The sequence below is a fragment of the Silene latifolia genome, chromosome 2 (genome assembly GCF_048544455.1).
Source record: "Silene latifolia isolate original U9 population chromosome 2, ASM4854445v1, whole genome shotgun sequence".
Lineage (NCBI taxonomy): Eukaryota > Viridiplantae > Streptophyta > Magnoliopsida > Caryophyllales > Caryophyllaceae > Silene > Silene latifolia.
In genome coordinates this window covers 53,417,671-53,434,108 of record NC_133527.1, presented here as the reverse complement: position 1 = coordinate 53,434,108, position 16,438 = coordinate 53,417,671, and the positions used below count along the sequence as shown (strand labels likewise).

General features: G+C 35.7%; 1 protein-coding gene across 1 annotated transcript; it reads left to right on the top strand.

Annotated features, from left to right (window-relative positions):
* Positions 1-914: 914 nt before the first annotated feature.
* LOC141642761 (uncharacterized) lies at positions 915-16,286 on the top strand. Its single transcript, XM_074451681.1, has 12 exons — positions 915-1,301; positions 1,964-2,183; positions 2,968-3,115; positions 5,399-5,503; positions 6,003-6,160; positions 7,944-8,109; positions 10,920-11,059; positions 12,381-13,068; positions 13,428-13,540; positions 13,924-14,179; positions 14,776-15,056; positions 15,552-16,286. Exons 1-11 carry the CDS (start codon positions 1,109-1,111, stop codon positions 15,052-15,054), a joined length of 2,466 nt encoding a protein of 821 aa, XP_074307782.1. The 5' UTR covers positions 915-1,108; the 3' UTR covers positions 15,055-15,056; positions 15,552-16,286.
* Positions 16,287-16,438: the final 152 nt, after the last annotated feature.

Here is a 16,438-nt window from a genome sequence, read left to right as displayed (position 1 = left end):
GATGTAAAATTAATCAACAAATTATGAGACACAATTACCACTTTCGCTGTTAATATTATTACTTTCACTACATCCCCTGTTAATACTATTACGTTCAGTACTTTTTCGGTTACGGTTGTTTCTTTAACTTCCTACTATTTTTACGGTTAATCCGTTAGTTTTGTCAAACTCATATATTTAAATAAATTAATAATCGAATTGTTAATTAATTTTTCATACTCTCTCCGTTGTTTCTATTGTTACTTGCATATGTTGTGACTACTATTACTTTCACTACTCCCGCCCTCATTATTTTTTCTTTCACAACTCCCGCATTTATTCTTTGTTAATTTCACTACTCCGTTGCTAATAGTATGACTTTCACTCTTGTTTCTACTATTGTTGCTTTTACTACTTACATGGGTGGTTACTATCATATTAGTTGATGATTATATAGTTGTATTAAAGTTATATACTTTAAGAATTCTGAAATATTAGATTAGAATATTATTTAAGAGCAATTATTATTTACTAATTAAATTACAAATCTAATGAATTCTTTGGAATATTATATTTTTGGAAATCTAAAATGATTTATTTACCTTTTAATAATATCCAAAATATAACGACTTATATTATATTTGTGTATATTAAATAATTAACATCTTTATACTCAATTAATACCATAAGTAGAGCACATTTATTTAAGGAAACTCACCATATTCTCGATGTTCTTTAAATTTATACTTCAACCCAAAACTATATAATATTTACATTGAAGTCCTTGTTGCGTCCATCACACATTTAGTGATTAAAAACTATATAGTATAATTAATTTGTATAAATTTATTTAATTACATTGAAATCCCTTGGTTTCTGGAATTAATATATAGTATTGATTGATATAGATTATACCAAAACAAAAGGAAGTAAGGAAAGTAACGACTAACGAGTGGCTTTGATCCACTGTGGTGCCGTGCCATTTCTGTCCTTCCTGTACATAATAATAACTTGCAAACTCCTAATTAACCACGCGATTCCAAAAAAAAAAAAACCAGAAATTAGAACCAGTGTAAATCATAGCGTAGGAAATTTCAATTATTGTATATTATTGTAAAATCATAGGAAAATGTTGATGAATATATCACCGAATTATAGGTCGCTGATTGCAGTTCCATTGAAGTTACCGTTAATTGAGCAGCAGCATCATGGATTTTGCAGCTTCAAATGTTGTGCTAATAATCCTACTGATCGTAAATTTTCTTTCAAAATCCCTCTCCAATTCCAGAATTTAAACTGGAAGTTTACTGATATCGATCCTGGTCAGTCTTTCTTTTAATCCTTATATACCTCCCTTTGTCTCGCTCATTTGTTTACCTTTTATATTCGTAATTACTTGGAATCTCTTTTGATTGGGAAATGCAGAAGCTTGAATTGATATTTCTAACTTTCTTGAGGAACTGTTTGGTCAGTGACATGTGATTTGATTGAAATTTAGCCGTCAATTTCAATTTTGAGATGATATGCTTGATCAATTTAAGCCATTTAGCCTTCAATTTCAATATGAGGTGTTGTTTGGCTGACAAAAAACATAAGGGCATGTGTTTTAGAAGCGGTCTTGGCTTAGATATCGCGGAGGAATAAGTATCTCCAGATTAGGGATGCTAATTTCAAAAGATCACCCATTAATTAGTCCGTTGATTGTGTGTCTTTACAAGTTCTTTGACTTTGTCTTTATAGAGGACATGTGTTATTTGACAAGCTTAGAGGACATTAAAGAATGAGCTTGAAGTTTTATCGGCTTACAAGATTTGTCCAAGATAACTTTCTAGTGTCTGCTTATCCTCGTCCGTGTGATAAAAAAAACATGTGGCTTTGTCTGTTCCAAGCATACAATATTCTAGCGTTTCTAGTGGTTTTTAGGATAGTTTATATACTAGGAGTTGGTAAGTTGTGACTAATGTTGAATTTTCATTGTTGCTAGATGCCGTGAAGAAAAGTTTAAATTCGCTGCTAACTAGAACCCACAACTTTGTTAACCAAGTGACTGCTCCTCTGGTCAAAACTGGAAACCCTGATAGCGACGATGATGATATGTCTTATGATATTGAAGATATATATGTAGGAGAACAAACGATTCAAAGCGAAATGCCAAGTGGAAAACTTTCACTTGCTGCTATTGCTTCAATTGAACAGTTTAGTAGGTACATTACTGTTAATTGTTTTTTTTATCCAATTATTACATTTAAGTTACGGCCACGTATGTTAAGACGTGTAATTTATGCGCTGATAAAAGAATATTTTAGGAATGATTTTCATATGATAAGATTCTGTAATGAGAAATTTTCTGCGATGGGTACGGAATATAGGGTGATATACGCAGACTGGGTAGTCTTCATGTAGGCAACTTGCCTACTCTTTGTCATACTTAGAGAGGAGTGATAGGCTCATGATCACTTGCTGACTGCTGTCCATCCTGTTCTCTTGCCTCTGTCGCATCATACACTCTTCATTGTTTTTCCAGTTTGAAACCAAATGCGAGGGTGGTAATTGCTTGTAACTTGGACTTCGAAGGAATTCAGTTGACTGATAGTTGTGGATGTTGTCCTTCGCTGGGGATATTCTGATACAGAATCTTGCGCTAATAAAATTGTTGCTTTGGTTGCCAGTTGTAATTTACTATTTTATTCTCGATTTAAATTCCAAGTTTTTATAAAAGAAATCCGGACATCGATTTTAAAACCTTGACTTTTGTATTATTTTTCACTCCCCTTTTGTTTTTCACTTTTCCTTTTCTATATTTTTGCATTTGGAGGTGTGCGATCACCCATGGACGGTTCTAAAGGATGATTCATGTCAGCCGATCCCAAATCATTTTGGGATTAAGGCTCTGAAGGATAGATCAGAGCAAATTTAAAAATGCTAATGATATTATTTTAGATAGGTGTATACAATCGGGTGATTAAAAGCACATCATACATTGTGCAGGATGAATGGTTTGACTGGGCAGAAGATGCAAAAATTATTCCAGTCTCTTGTCCCCCAATCTGTGTATAAAGACGTCCGTAATTTGGTGGAGTATTGTTGCTTTAGGTATTTGTCGCGGGATAATTCTGATATTCATCCTTGCCTTCAGGTTTGTTTTTATGTGCTCTTCTAAATCTACCCGGCTTGATTTTTATCATTTAGGGGGTGTTTGGTTCACCCAATATAGGTATGAGGTATGGGTTTGGAATGAACCAAACCCATACCATGTGTTTGGTTGACAAAATTGAAGGTTTGATACCCATACCTCAAACCCATGAGGTATGGGTTTCTCATACCCAGGGAGGGGGGTGGGTATGAGATTGATACCCATGGTATCAAATTACAAATATTAAAAAGTGATAAAAACAATTGTAAAAAAATCATTTTATATATTTATTTGATTAAATTTTCTCTACATGATTTAATAGTATAAAAATTATTATTAAAAATATTGTATTTTGAAGAGTTTTTAGCTTTGATTAGTTTCTAACCCCATACCCCAAAATTGAACCAAACACAAGGTATGAGGTATCAAGTTCCAACCCGATACCACTCAGGTATGATTCCCGATTCCAAACCCATACCCACGCGTGAACCAAACACCCCCTTAATGGAATGTTTGTTTGGAAACAAAAGTTATTTTCCAATATATCAGTGTTTTTTTTAAACTACTATCATCTCTAAAAAAATCTCTCTAAAAACCCTAGCCTCCATCAGGTATACGCGGGGCTTCCATTGATTAACAATCGATGGTAAGCCCCAAAATTATTTCATATTTCAATCGATAGTATGCATATATATCCTCTATTCAATAAAAGTCTCCCTTTGGATGAGAATAGTTTTTATGTCCCTAATTTCGGGGTTTTTCCATTATTCGTGGTTTAGTCTCATTAGTAATATAGTCAAGAGTAGTTCGTTGATAGTTCGTAGCGTGTTCTTTCAAAGGGTACAAGTGATTTGTCTATGATCTTTGGAATCAGTCGGAGGTAAATTTTATCTCATAAATCAAACGAAGGATCCCCTCAAAAGCTACATGAAGACAACGATAATAGGACGAGCCGAATTGTCAGATGCTGTTTTGAGATCCCTAGTTTATAAGAAAATTATTTTTCTTTGGTTTCCATTAGATTTGTTTTCGATTATACCTATTCTTTGTAAGTGCCGTATGACGTTCTATTAATGAATTGTTCTTTTCTTTCAAAAAAAAAAAGTTATTTTCTAGGTTTTTATGTTAAAGCATCATTGGGTGAATGCTTATTGTTGGAAGGATAACTTTGAAGAAAATTAATCACATACTTTTGAAATGCATTCCCATGATTATCCATTGGGTATATCCCAGGTAAAATCAGATACTTACTTTTCCCTTGGATGTCTACTTGGCTACTTGGTACATCCCTTGTAAAAATAACATTAGATATTTCCTGCTCTCATTTATTACCTTTTATCAAACATGCTATCCAGTTTTTCTGATGTAATGATCAATTTTTTATTTTTTTAAAATCTTATATTCTGTGTGAGTGAGTAGCTGTTTTGCCCATTTATAGCTCAATTCTCAGTCCAAAGCGTCTTGCTTGTGACGGTCACAAATTGTGACGGCACAAATGTTACCACTTTAAGATAAAATGTAACAACCTATAATCAAATTTTCTCATTAAAATGGTCACATTTTGGGTCCGTCACAAATTGTGACGTGCTCACACCTGTCACAAATGAGAATTTGTGTTCTCAATATGCCTGATGCGGCCTTTCATGGCATATTTTTCTAGAGGCTTGGCATTCTATTGCTCTCTCTATTTTTGATATATGTCGTTCTCACTATTGGAGGTACTCTCTTAAATATCATCCAAAATAATGCAAATAAATATTATAAAATGGGTACTTTTGTGAAAGCTTTATCCACGATTTCACGGCGAATCTTAAAAAGGGCTATCCGGCATCGGATGGCCTCTCCGCAAAGCAAGGGCCTGAGAAAGGTTCCTGCCGCAAGGGTGTAACAAAGGCAAGCCTTCCCTTGCCAAATGGCAAGAGGCTGCTCCTAGGACTTGAGCCCGTGACCTCTCTATCACACAGCAACACCTTAACCGAATCTTACTCCGTATAAATTAAGTACACAATTTTTGTAAAAAGTTCCTTTTTTTAGGGTGTGTTAAACTGCATTCCTGTGAATAGAAACGCCATATGTTAAAAATAACGGAGGGGGTATTGTTTTGTTAGACATGTTGGTAGTTTGTCTAGCAATATCTTTATTTGTACTCCTAATGTACATCTCTGGACAATACATGTAAATATGCAGTAGTATAGACTGTCATACCTTCTTCAGATTCGACATTTGTCCATCCAACACAGTTAAATTTTGCACTGTTTATTATTAAAGTTGGTTTTATTTTCCCAGGATCTTGCTTTCCAGAGGCTGATTTTCATTACTATGCTTGCTTGGGAAAATCCTTACAAGCAGATTGATTGGTCACATAATGGCTTTCAAGAGGCTTCTTTAAAGGTTTTAGTCTGATTTAAACCTATTTATTTGTTCGCTCATTCATCTCCACTATTCAATTTTGTAACATGTTTCTTTTGCATTGTTGAATAACTGATTGCTGAAGTAGTCAGCATTGTTTCCCTCTTCCATTGTGGCCTGGACTGAAATATGTTTGAAGGATAGTAGTAGGTTAGGGATAACCATCCCTATTAAACCTGATGTAACTTAGTTCTTACCAGTGCAAGCTGGTGCGTTGACGTTATGCTCAACGTGTTTTTTAACGTTGATCCAACCATAGTAACTGCTGGAGTAGTGGTAATGTAATGATGTCTTTTCTATTAGAAAAGAGTAATATGAAATGAATGAAGTTTATGAAATGCAGGATGGTTGATGTCCATTTTTATGCTTTATTCCACATTTTTTATATGATTCAATGTAATTTTTTTTTTTTGGTTGTTGTTGTTGTTGTTGATCTAGTTAGTATACATGTATGAATATATAATGCTCCTCTATTATATAGACTAGGCTGGTCGGGGAAGAAGCTTTTGTTCGCGTAGCACCTGCAGTATCTGGTGTTGCTGATCGAGCAACTGTGCATAACCTCTACAAGGCTCTTGCTGGTAGTAAAGAGGGAATCTCTTTCAGTGTATGGTCCTCTTACATTCAAGGACTTTTGATGTAAGCATCTCCAATGTCTTATTTCTTCCCTTTTTTGTCATGTGTGATAATAGATATGTGTTGCTTGACGGTGATGTAAATTACATTTCTACTCAAAAGGTAGTGTAGCCAAAATTGTGCCTCAGTGTCTTGATTTATTTATGTTGTGTGGGTTTGGCTAGGACTGCGCCTGGATAAAACGAAATAGATTCCAGTTTGGGGGAGATTTTACAATTCTGTCTTTGTGATGTTCCATTGCTTAAGCTCTATCCTTCCCGCCACTCACCAAGTCACCTCGCTGTTCCACAATTGTAGCCTCAACAAGCCACCTTCTTCTCATCACTCTCTTCAAGTTGTTTCATGGTTTACCGCTTTCACTCAATTCTAGCAAATCACAAATCAGTTCAAGCATATTCTATTACGATGCCAGCATAAATTATAGTCCCGCTAATTTTTTACAAGTCCATTCATTTTTCGAGATAAACCTTTACTTTTGATTTTATCACAAAGTACTTTGGGAAAAAAATGTGAAACATATACCTTTATATTCATAAGGAGAAAGACTTTCTTAAGAATGAAATTCATAATATTTGGTCATATATTTTGAAAGAATTTAGAGAGAAGTGACTGTACTAAAATGTTTGAATTACGTATAGAAAAAAGAGGGAGTATACACCAAGACACATTATTAATAGCGGATCTGGAATTGGATGTTACGTATTCATATGAAATTGGGCAACAATTGTTTTTCCAATTTGTATCAACGTTGACTCAATGCCAAAATGATTCCCGTCTATAAAGGGGTAAGGAGTCGATGTACGCAACCTAACCCTTGTACACAAAAGCTTGTTTTTGGATGAACCATGATGTAAGCTCTACCCAGAATTATGTCGACCGACTGCTAATTTACAATGTTAGAATGCACATATGGTATTGTGAATCGTTTTGATTTATTGCTTTACTCGGCTAGAAATTGTGTTCATTCCTATTTGTCATGGTTCTAAATCACATAGGAAAATTGCTTGTAGTGAATGAAGATTGTTGAAATATAAACCCACCTGTGATTGTCCCACATTGCTTAGAGAAGGGAGAGTGTACCACTTTATAAACCAAGGGGGCTACTCCTCCTATAGCCAATTGGTTTTAGGTGGAACCTCCCTTGTGTTTGTCAAGTGGTCCGTCTCTCCTCTATTCGAGTAAGGCACATGCACATGTTCATGTTCTAACAAAGATAATTGTTATTTCTCACATAACTTGCTAGAGAACGGGATTACAGAGTATAACATAGGGGACAATTTGAAGAGGAAGGAAAGCATTAGTAGACAGGAAGTCCTAGTCTGAAAATAATATGAGAAGTGAACCAAAGTATTCAATGGCATAGTCCATTAAGGTTTGAAGAGTAAACGGAACTCTTGCAAAAATAAATATATAGATATTGTACAATGTTGCCACATCGAACAAAAATCCCTGGCTGCCAAAAGAATTCCTAGACGACGTTTCCACTTATAACTACTAATTAAAAGCAAGGGCGTGATAGACTGGTAGTAATGCCGCAAGCTCAAGTCTGATTATGTACAGTTGGATTTTTTTGTAAAGAATTATGTTTGTTTGACTGGTCAAATGTTACTTCAACTGAAGTGCTCGCGTATGAAAATCTTTGATCTTGAACGTGTTCATACTGTTTCCCTGGTTAAATTGGTGGTAATCCTCATAATTATTGAGTAAATGAATATTCAAATTAACTTTGAGCTAATAGATGTATCCATGGATATTGAAGGTAAATTTTGACTCTTTGTTTCTGTAGAGTGCACAATGAAAGGAAGTCCTACCGGATTCATGAACTTCCACAACTTCTTTCTGAGCGGGTCTTGTGCATTGGTTCCAGCAGGAAGCAGCCTGTTTTAAAATGGGATAACAACATAGCATTCCCGGGAAAGCTAATTTTGACAGATAAAGCCCTTTACTTTGAGGTATTTCTATGTGACTATTTGTGCCCAAACAATCACTTTATGACCTGTTAAAATATTTAAATTCTTGTCAAGACTATTTGACACTCAGTCTATCCTGCAGTTTCTAATAAGAATTGGTATTAGTAACTTTTGATCATTTAGTTTAGTGTTTATTTCTATTTTGTGAGCAAAAGTCGATACCCTACCAATGTAACAACAAAATTTGAGTGCTCTAGGACATCTTTAAATTATGCAGCAAATTTTATAGGAAAGCTGAAACCATACAGGTCAAGTTATACAGGGCATCTCACTAGTTTGGTTATGCTATTAAAAAAACACTTCTTTGTTGTGTATTTCCTCCTTCGCCTATGTAATTTTATTAACGGCCTGTTCTCTGCGTAGATAACTTAAGCGTTCTCTGCGTAGAAAACTTAAACGGGTAGGATTATGAATAGTTAATGACTCATTGTTATGTTCTCATCAGGCCTTCAGTGACTTCTGTCTCTCTCTATATATATATATGTTGGGACTTTGACTTGGCTTATGTCTGCTTTTATTGTTTCTGCTTTGAATCTTATTTTTTATTTTGATAAATATGAGAGGATATCAGTTAAATGACACCCTTGTATAAAAAGACACCAAGGAGGTGAGGCCATATTACCATTTGCAAAAGGAGAGTTAGATAATTTTGCTCTCCAGAAATCATGAGTTAGTTTATCTTCTATGTATCAGATAGCTAAAGCTCCTCTAAAAGTTTGGGCTTTGTGCTGATCTATGGTGTTTGGTAGAATTGTACTAAAGATATTCGTCAGTGATGACTGATGATAGCGTGTTAATGTTGTAAGTCTTGATTTTTGTGTTACGTATCTTCTAAAATTTTGTGCTTTCTGCTGAACTGTGGTGTTAGGGAAAATTACTACTAAAGATATCCTTCAGTGATAGCGTGTGAATGCTGTAAGTCTTGATGTTTGTGTCATGTACTGGAAAAGTTGTCCTGGTCCTAATCATCTTCCTTATGGCGTTTTCCGTATATGGCATAGACTGTCTGACTTTTCTAAGCAGCAGTGAGTGTGCCCTGGATTTTTGTTGGACTTATTATTTCTAGGCTCAGGTAAAAGCTAAGGTGAGAAAGTTCTGTGTAGATGCAATCACTTTGCAGCAATCTGGTGTATCTGGTTTTGAGGAGAATACATATACAATGTATTCTCTCAACCGTAGGGACATATGTGGTGTTATAATTTTTATCATTCCTGTGGGAGCTTTCAAGGATGTGCCAATCTCCTTCAAAGTATTCATACTTTTCGTGCATTGATATGGCAAGGGGGATCCTTCGGCCAGATCTGATAGAGCTAAAAGATTTAATATGCTTTTGGTTTTAGGATGTAAGGGACTATATTAAGGGGTACCCATATTTCCACGGGGAGTATGAACTAATCCACTGGAAATATGGGTGACATACCCAAAGCATCCTTTTTGTGCACTGGAAAAGTCTTCTTGTGGGCCCCACAGGACAACATATAGGGGTATTTGTGGAGATTCTCCGTGTTTTAACACATTCATGCCGTGTATTTATGGGAGTCCATGTTAAGTGTCTCTTAAAGCATCTGTGCTTCTTTAATGGAGAAAGGTTGTGTATGCTCGACCCCTTATCTTGTTTGAGTGCTTGGAGAGGAGGCCTTGTACAGGCGCTGGGCTAACTATGATGATACCGATGATGATGATGATGATGATGAAGAAGAAAAGGAAGGATCCTTGTCCTACTTTGCTCATAAAAATACTACATTCTTGTGGAAAGATTGTTGATAACTACTTCCTCCATTCAACTCCACTCTACCTATTTCACTTTTGTACACTATTCACAATTGTGTGTTCAATTTCGATTTTCTCTCGATACGTAAGTGGAAATATATTCATGTGGGATCTTGTTTGATTCGTCTTTACGAGTATATTAAAAATATCTAACTTTTATATTTTTTGCAAATACGTAGCTAACGATATTTAACGCGTAAAACACGCGTTGACAAACGTGAAAAAAGAGAGTGGTAGAGTGGAGTTGAATGGAGGAAGTATATAAAATGAGTGAGTATATAGTTTGAATTGAACACTTTCATTTCGGCATCTTTTGGCCCTCAAACTGCTTCTGTTGGAATGTTGGAAAGAGTTATCCATAAATGCGAACTTTTCTGTTCCCCATTTCAAAACTACATCCTTTTCTGAGAATTCTCACCAAACTGCTTACTAACAGTCAGTTTTAACAAAAAGGACATTTTCCTTGAGTATCAGCCTTGAATGATCTTTTTTCCCCCAGAACTAACTTTTGGCTGGACAGAAAGACCATTAAGTAAGGATATTTTCCGATTTGTCAAAACTGACTTTCGGTGATTGGTTAGATGGAATGTTCAGAAAGCTAAAGAGTTTTGGAAATAGGTATAGAAAAGAAAGGGAGTTATGAACTAATCCTTTTGAAAATAACTGTTGGTCCAACCTATTCTGCTATGAGGTTTGATCTTTCTGATGTGATGCATCGAGTAAAGTATCTGCAAAACTTGAGAGTGACACAAGTGTACTAGGGTGAGAAGAGTAATTATTAAAAAGCCATCTTCGATGATCCATTCATATGTCCGATTCATTTATTACTTCTGTAGATGTGTGTCGGGTTATAAAAAACATCTTTGTAATTCAAATGCTACTAAACCTTTTTGAGAATGTACTTGGTATTACGGCATGTCGCCAGCAAGATTGCAAAACCCTTTTAAAAAGCATTTTTTGATGAGATAATATACTTGTGATGGAATCTCTTTTGACACATCTGCATTCATTTATTGTTGTAGCCAGTAGACTTTTCAAAGAACAAAAGAGTTATGAGATTGGATATCACTGGTCGAGGTGCCCAGGCGACAAAGACCAAAGTTGGCTTATTTGGAGCTATGCTCTTCGACTCAGCTGTCTCTATTTCTTCTGGTGAAAAGGAGTAAGTCTTCATGCTGACTTTCCAATAGCTGTCCTTTCTTCTATATTAGTTTATGGTTGAGCTACAAGTAATTAACTACAACAACAACAGTACCCCAGTGCCTCAAGGGCTCCCGAAAATTGCGGGGAGGCGCCGGAGTAAACAGCCTTACCCTCGTGCTAGCAACACAAAGATGTTTCCAAATGACCCAAGATAAAAATTGAGTCAAGAAGTGCACTTAATGACTGTTACTTCACAATAATAAGAAGCGCAGCCAGTTTAGTGAGTCATTTTGGTTTATACCATCATAGTTCAAAACCAAAGAATAACAAGTCTTTGATTCCATTGGAATTTTCTTCCTTCTGCTCTTTTTTTTTTTTCTGGATTATGCTGGGCGGGTACAAGATTTATGTTTTCTTGAGCCTATCGTTGCTGTTTCTCTTTTTTAGGCTCTCTAATTTTGGTTTATGTCATCTAGTTGGTTAAAGTTTGATTCCTGCCCAAAACTAAACAGTAGTAAATAATTCTCTTCTTGCTCAAACTAAGACCTTCGCTCCTGTTGATATATTTTCGGGCTGTTGTGAGGATCTTTACTTGAGATCTTAAGTGTTGATTAAAGTTTGTGAACTGAGAGTATATGTTAACTATGGGAAATAGGGAGTAACGTCAAACTTGTAACACTAGAGGATAATAATGGAGAAACAGAAGGAGATGGGGTGAGTTCTGGGGTACAACTATGTAGCAGTGGAGGGGAAATAAAAAAAGCTTGATTGCTGTACAGTTTGTATTATGTTTATTAGAGGACTCTGCTGATGTGCTTCACAATTTCCTATTAGTGATTTTTCGCTCTAACTAGAAAAATAGATGTAGAAGACAATTCCAAGTTTCCAACTATGTAGTTCATGAAAGATTTTGATGGCCTATGTTAATTCTAGTGATGAACAATTACTTACCTAACAATAGCTTGTCCTCGCTAATAGTAGTTGGTGGTTATATTACCTGTTTAAAGAACATTGTATACTGGTTGAGGAGTGGTTTTTAGTATAGTAAAAGTTGGATTGGTCATCTTTTTTTTTTATTGATCTTCATTAGAGGATCATGTCTTCTGCTTGTGTACTTCACATTTTCCTATTGGTGATTTTTCTCTCTAACTTACAAAAAATTAATGTGGTAGACATTTATTCCAAGATTTTACTTCATGAATGATTTTTGACGGCCTATATTAATTCATATAGTTATCAACAATCACTTGCTAGCAATAGCTTGTCTTCGCTAAAGTACTCCATTGTTTTACCTGTTAAAAGAACATTGTATACTGATTTAATCTCTTTCATGCAATTAGATCTGAGACTTGGGTGCTGGAATTCATTGATCTAGGAGGTGAAATGAGGCGAGATGTCTGGCATGCATCTATCAGTGAAGTCATTGCTCTTCACAAGTTCATGATTGAATATGGACCTGAAAATGATGATTACTCTATTTCCTGGGTTTATGGAGCTGATAAAGGAAAGAAACGGGCAAAGATCGACGCTGTTTGTAGTATCTCTAGACTTCAATCTCTCCAATCTATTCGAAAGCTATTGGATGACCCAATTAAACTTGTTCAGTTTTCATATCTGCTATGTGCTCCACATGGTGAGATTGTTAGTCAAACTCTTGCCCTCAATTATTGGGGTGGACCATTAGTTTCAAAGTCTAAAGAGGCTAGAAGTATCTTTACTCTGAAGGCTAACTCCCCGGACGAGGCTTCTGCTGTAAATAACCATGTACATGACATAGATGGAAGTGTATACTTGAGACATTGGATGAGATCTCGGTCTTGGGTTTCGAAAAGCTCAATTGCCTTTTGGAGGAATGCTTCTCTTAAACAAGGATTGGTACTAAGCAAAAATCTAGTAGTGGGCGGTACTTCCTTGACAGAAAGGGCGGCCAAAATCTGTAGGGAGAAGTACAAAGTTGTTGAAAAAACACAGGCCACTATTGATGCTGCTACACTGGAAGGGATACCAAGCAACATTGACCTTTTCAAGGTCAGTCCAGTTTGGTTGTAGCATTAAAAGTCCTACAGCAACCTTTTTCTCACGTAGTATTAAAAGTCCTACAGCAACCTTTGGACATGTGATATGTTACTCCAACATTTCATATTGCCTCACGTATGTGTGTCTTCCAGTTTTTTATGTTACCTCGTACGTTTGTCTACATTTGGTACTTGGACATGAGTATGACACTTGAACCTTTAATTTTAAGCGAAAAACATGAGGTTTCTTCATAATAGTACCGAACTTGAATACGCGCCTATGTCGTGTACTTTTACCTGAGTCTGAGTAAGAAAGGTCTTGATTCTAGAAGCTCCGGAATGGAGAAAATAATAATGTTTGCATCTTTTCAGGAACTTTTACTTCCTCTGACAATTATGACAAGGAATTTTGACAAGCTTAGACGCTGGGAGGATCCGTTTATGACCATCTCCTTTTTGGCTTTGGTATATTCGATTATTTTCAGGTAATTACATATCTTCTTTACCTATGCCCTCCTAATATTTGGAATTGCCCTCATTTGCTTATTGGAGAAATATGTAGGAGAGCATGTGGGGTGGCCAATTGTTAAGGATGAAAGAGGGATGCTGAAATTTAATTTAATGGGCCATAAGATACATGTGTTGCTTTAATTCAAATAATAAGGGCAAAAAAGTCACTTTAAAAGTTTAAATCCAAATAGCTCGCTAGAGTCGGACATGGTGCAATGCTATTGTATTGACCAATAAAAGGATAATTAGGCGACGCCAGAAATTAGTGACCAGTATGATTTTATCAGATTCAATTGTAAACAAAAATAAAAAAATACAAATCCTGAACCATTTTACTCTCCTGACTCTATGTTAGCAGAAATCTTCTTGCCTATGTATTCCCTGCAACATTAGTGGTGGCAGCTGCTGCTATGCTTTCGATAAAGGCGCTAAAGGAGCAAGGTCGTCTTGGAAGATCTTTTGGGAAGGTCACTATTCGTGACCAGCCACCTTCTAACACAATTCAGAAGATCATAGCTCTTAAACAGGCAATGCGTGATATGGAGAACTATTTGCAAAATCTTAATGTCACACTTTTGAAATTGCGGACTATCATTTTGGCTGGTCAGCCTCAGGTATGATAATGTGTTTGAAGTTCCTGAAGTTACACAGACAAGATAACTGTTTTCATATTTTTTTTTCTGCAGCAGTTTATACTTTATATTCATGTTTATTTAGGTTTTCCTGATTTTTTTCTGTTTGAGGGGCTAAGTTTTACTTTTATGCATCATTATTGTGGAAACTTAGATACCAGGCATGTGATTTACTACTGCTGGGAATGTAATTTTCTACATTCACAAATTGCTGCGCGAAAGCACTTTCTTTTAAAAATTTGATGGGAAAATGAATTTGATTGTGAATTGTAATATTTTTTTTTTTGGGGGTATTGGAATAATATTTGGGAAACAGATGTTAAACCTTAATGTTAGGTGATAAACAAAGTACATGAGGAAAGGATTTCGGTTTTTTTCAACCATTACATGAACTAATCATACTATGGACTGAATTTTTGGTAATCACTTACAATTTTGGCATTATCGTGTGTAGAACGTAAAAATGAGCGATGTTTTTCCTAAAAGTTTTAATCCGTATTCCCGTTGTCCCGTTACTCTGTAATAGGCATCTATAGAGTTTAGAATTTTATCTTACATGTTCTTATACTGCTTGGCAGATCACAAATGAGGTGGCCCTGGTTCTGCTATCCTCTGCAACAGTGCTTCTGATATTTCCTTTCAAATACATTCTTGCATTTTTCATATTTGATGTATTCACACGCGAACTGGAATTCCGAAGGACAATGGTTTTAAGGTTCAGGAAAATGTTGAAAGAGCGTTGGGAAACTGTGCCGGCTGCCCCAGTGATAGTATTGCCATTTGAGAATGTCGACAAAGGGTTGATGAACCAGAGTCAGGAATCTTATAAATTGGCGTCCCAGAAAAACTTAGAGTGAAGGTAATTCTTATGGTCAAAATTCTACGCTTCATTTCCTTTTTTGTTGTCTCCTGCTTTGGACTTGTTGATACTGTACTTGTTAACAAATGACATGTAAACTTTAGGTACTTTTGGGCAAAAAAAAAATAATGTTAGGTACCTACGTGCAAAGTGACCTAAATGTTAGGTACTTCTGATAAAAAAACCCTTATAATTTGTGTCCTTACATCTTTCATCTAACTTAAATTTTCGTCCACGTACCTGAATTGTTTTGTTCATGCCCAACACATAGGAAGTAATATATGCTTGTTTATTCTCGCCATCATATAATAATTGTTTATTGTTAATATTGTCTAAAAAATTCCTAATTTCCTTTGTATATGTGTTTTGCTGATCTGAGTACTACTATATTTCGCCATTTTTTTTCACTTGAAGGTCCTTTTGGCCTAATTATAATTTAAATCAGTCATACATATTTTTAACCTAAGTGTACCTTGTTGTACAAAAAACAATCAGATATAAATGTGCAGCTGATCACGCAAATTGGATCAAGATACATGGAAGACAAACTTTCTATAATTGTAGGAATAGTTTGTAGCCTGATAAGATGCACAAGACTTCGATAATTTCCCCTGGAAGAGTATTGATCAGCATCGAAGGTTTTTCGACAGGGCGAAGCTGACGCCAGCAACTGTTTGTAAGTTGGCAAGCTCCGATGCTCCGACCAGCAGTTTCCCAAGATATGGGAGTAACTTTATTGGTAAGTTGAAACCCTCAATGAGGCTGACATCAGCGATTGTTAAGGAAGTCCTTAACATTTGAAGAAGCGACACAGCAACCTGATGGCAGCTATCATAGCTCGTATTGTCAAATGAGAACCCAGTTCAACACTTCATCAAGATGCAAGAGCAGTAATAGCAGATATGATTGCATTGCTTTCAGATCAACTCCTAACTGTTATTGTTCTTTCTTCGTGGCATCCATCCCTTCCGAAACTCTCTTCTCAGCCATTCAGTACTGTGAAACTTGTGCCTTCTGAGAACAAATTGTCTATAGACTTGCTGCGGTCTAACAATAAGGTCATTGTCAAACCAAGCTAAATATCAAATCATTCAATAAAATGGGTAACCGATAGAATATAATTTTTGTCAGGCGAACTTGTACAGTGATTTATAGGGCATGTCTCAGATTTGTACTTCATCGAGCAAACATTGAAAGCTTCTTTTCAGTTAACTTACATGGTTTGCATTTTGGAGCGATGGTATAAGATTATTACAAGCATTTGATTTGATGCTTAGCTGAGTATCCATTTCAATCACTAATTTGCTTATGATTATTTCCTTTATTTAAAACTCCTCATTTTCCATTGAAGAGCATTACTGAAATGATTGTCAAGTTTGGTT

Bases quoted from the DNA above. Each gene is read 5' to 3' on its own strand.
- LOC141642761 (XM_074451681.1), top strand. From the start codon at position 1,109: ATGTTGATGAATATATCACCGAATTATAGGTCGCTGATTGCAGTTCCA. The intron at 3,116-5,398 runs GTTTGTTTTTAT...TTATTTTCCCAG, and splicing joins ATATTCATCCTTGCCTTCAG to GATCTTGCTTTCCAGAGGCT. The intron at 13,069-13,427 runs GTCAGTCCAGTT...GCATCTTTTCAG, and splicing joins GCAACATTGACCTTTTCAAG to GAACTTTTACTTCCTCTGAC.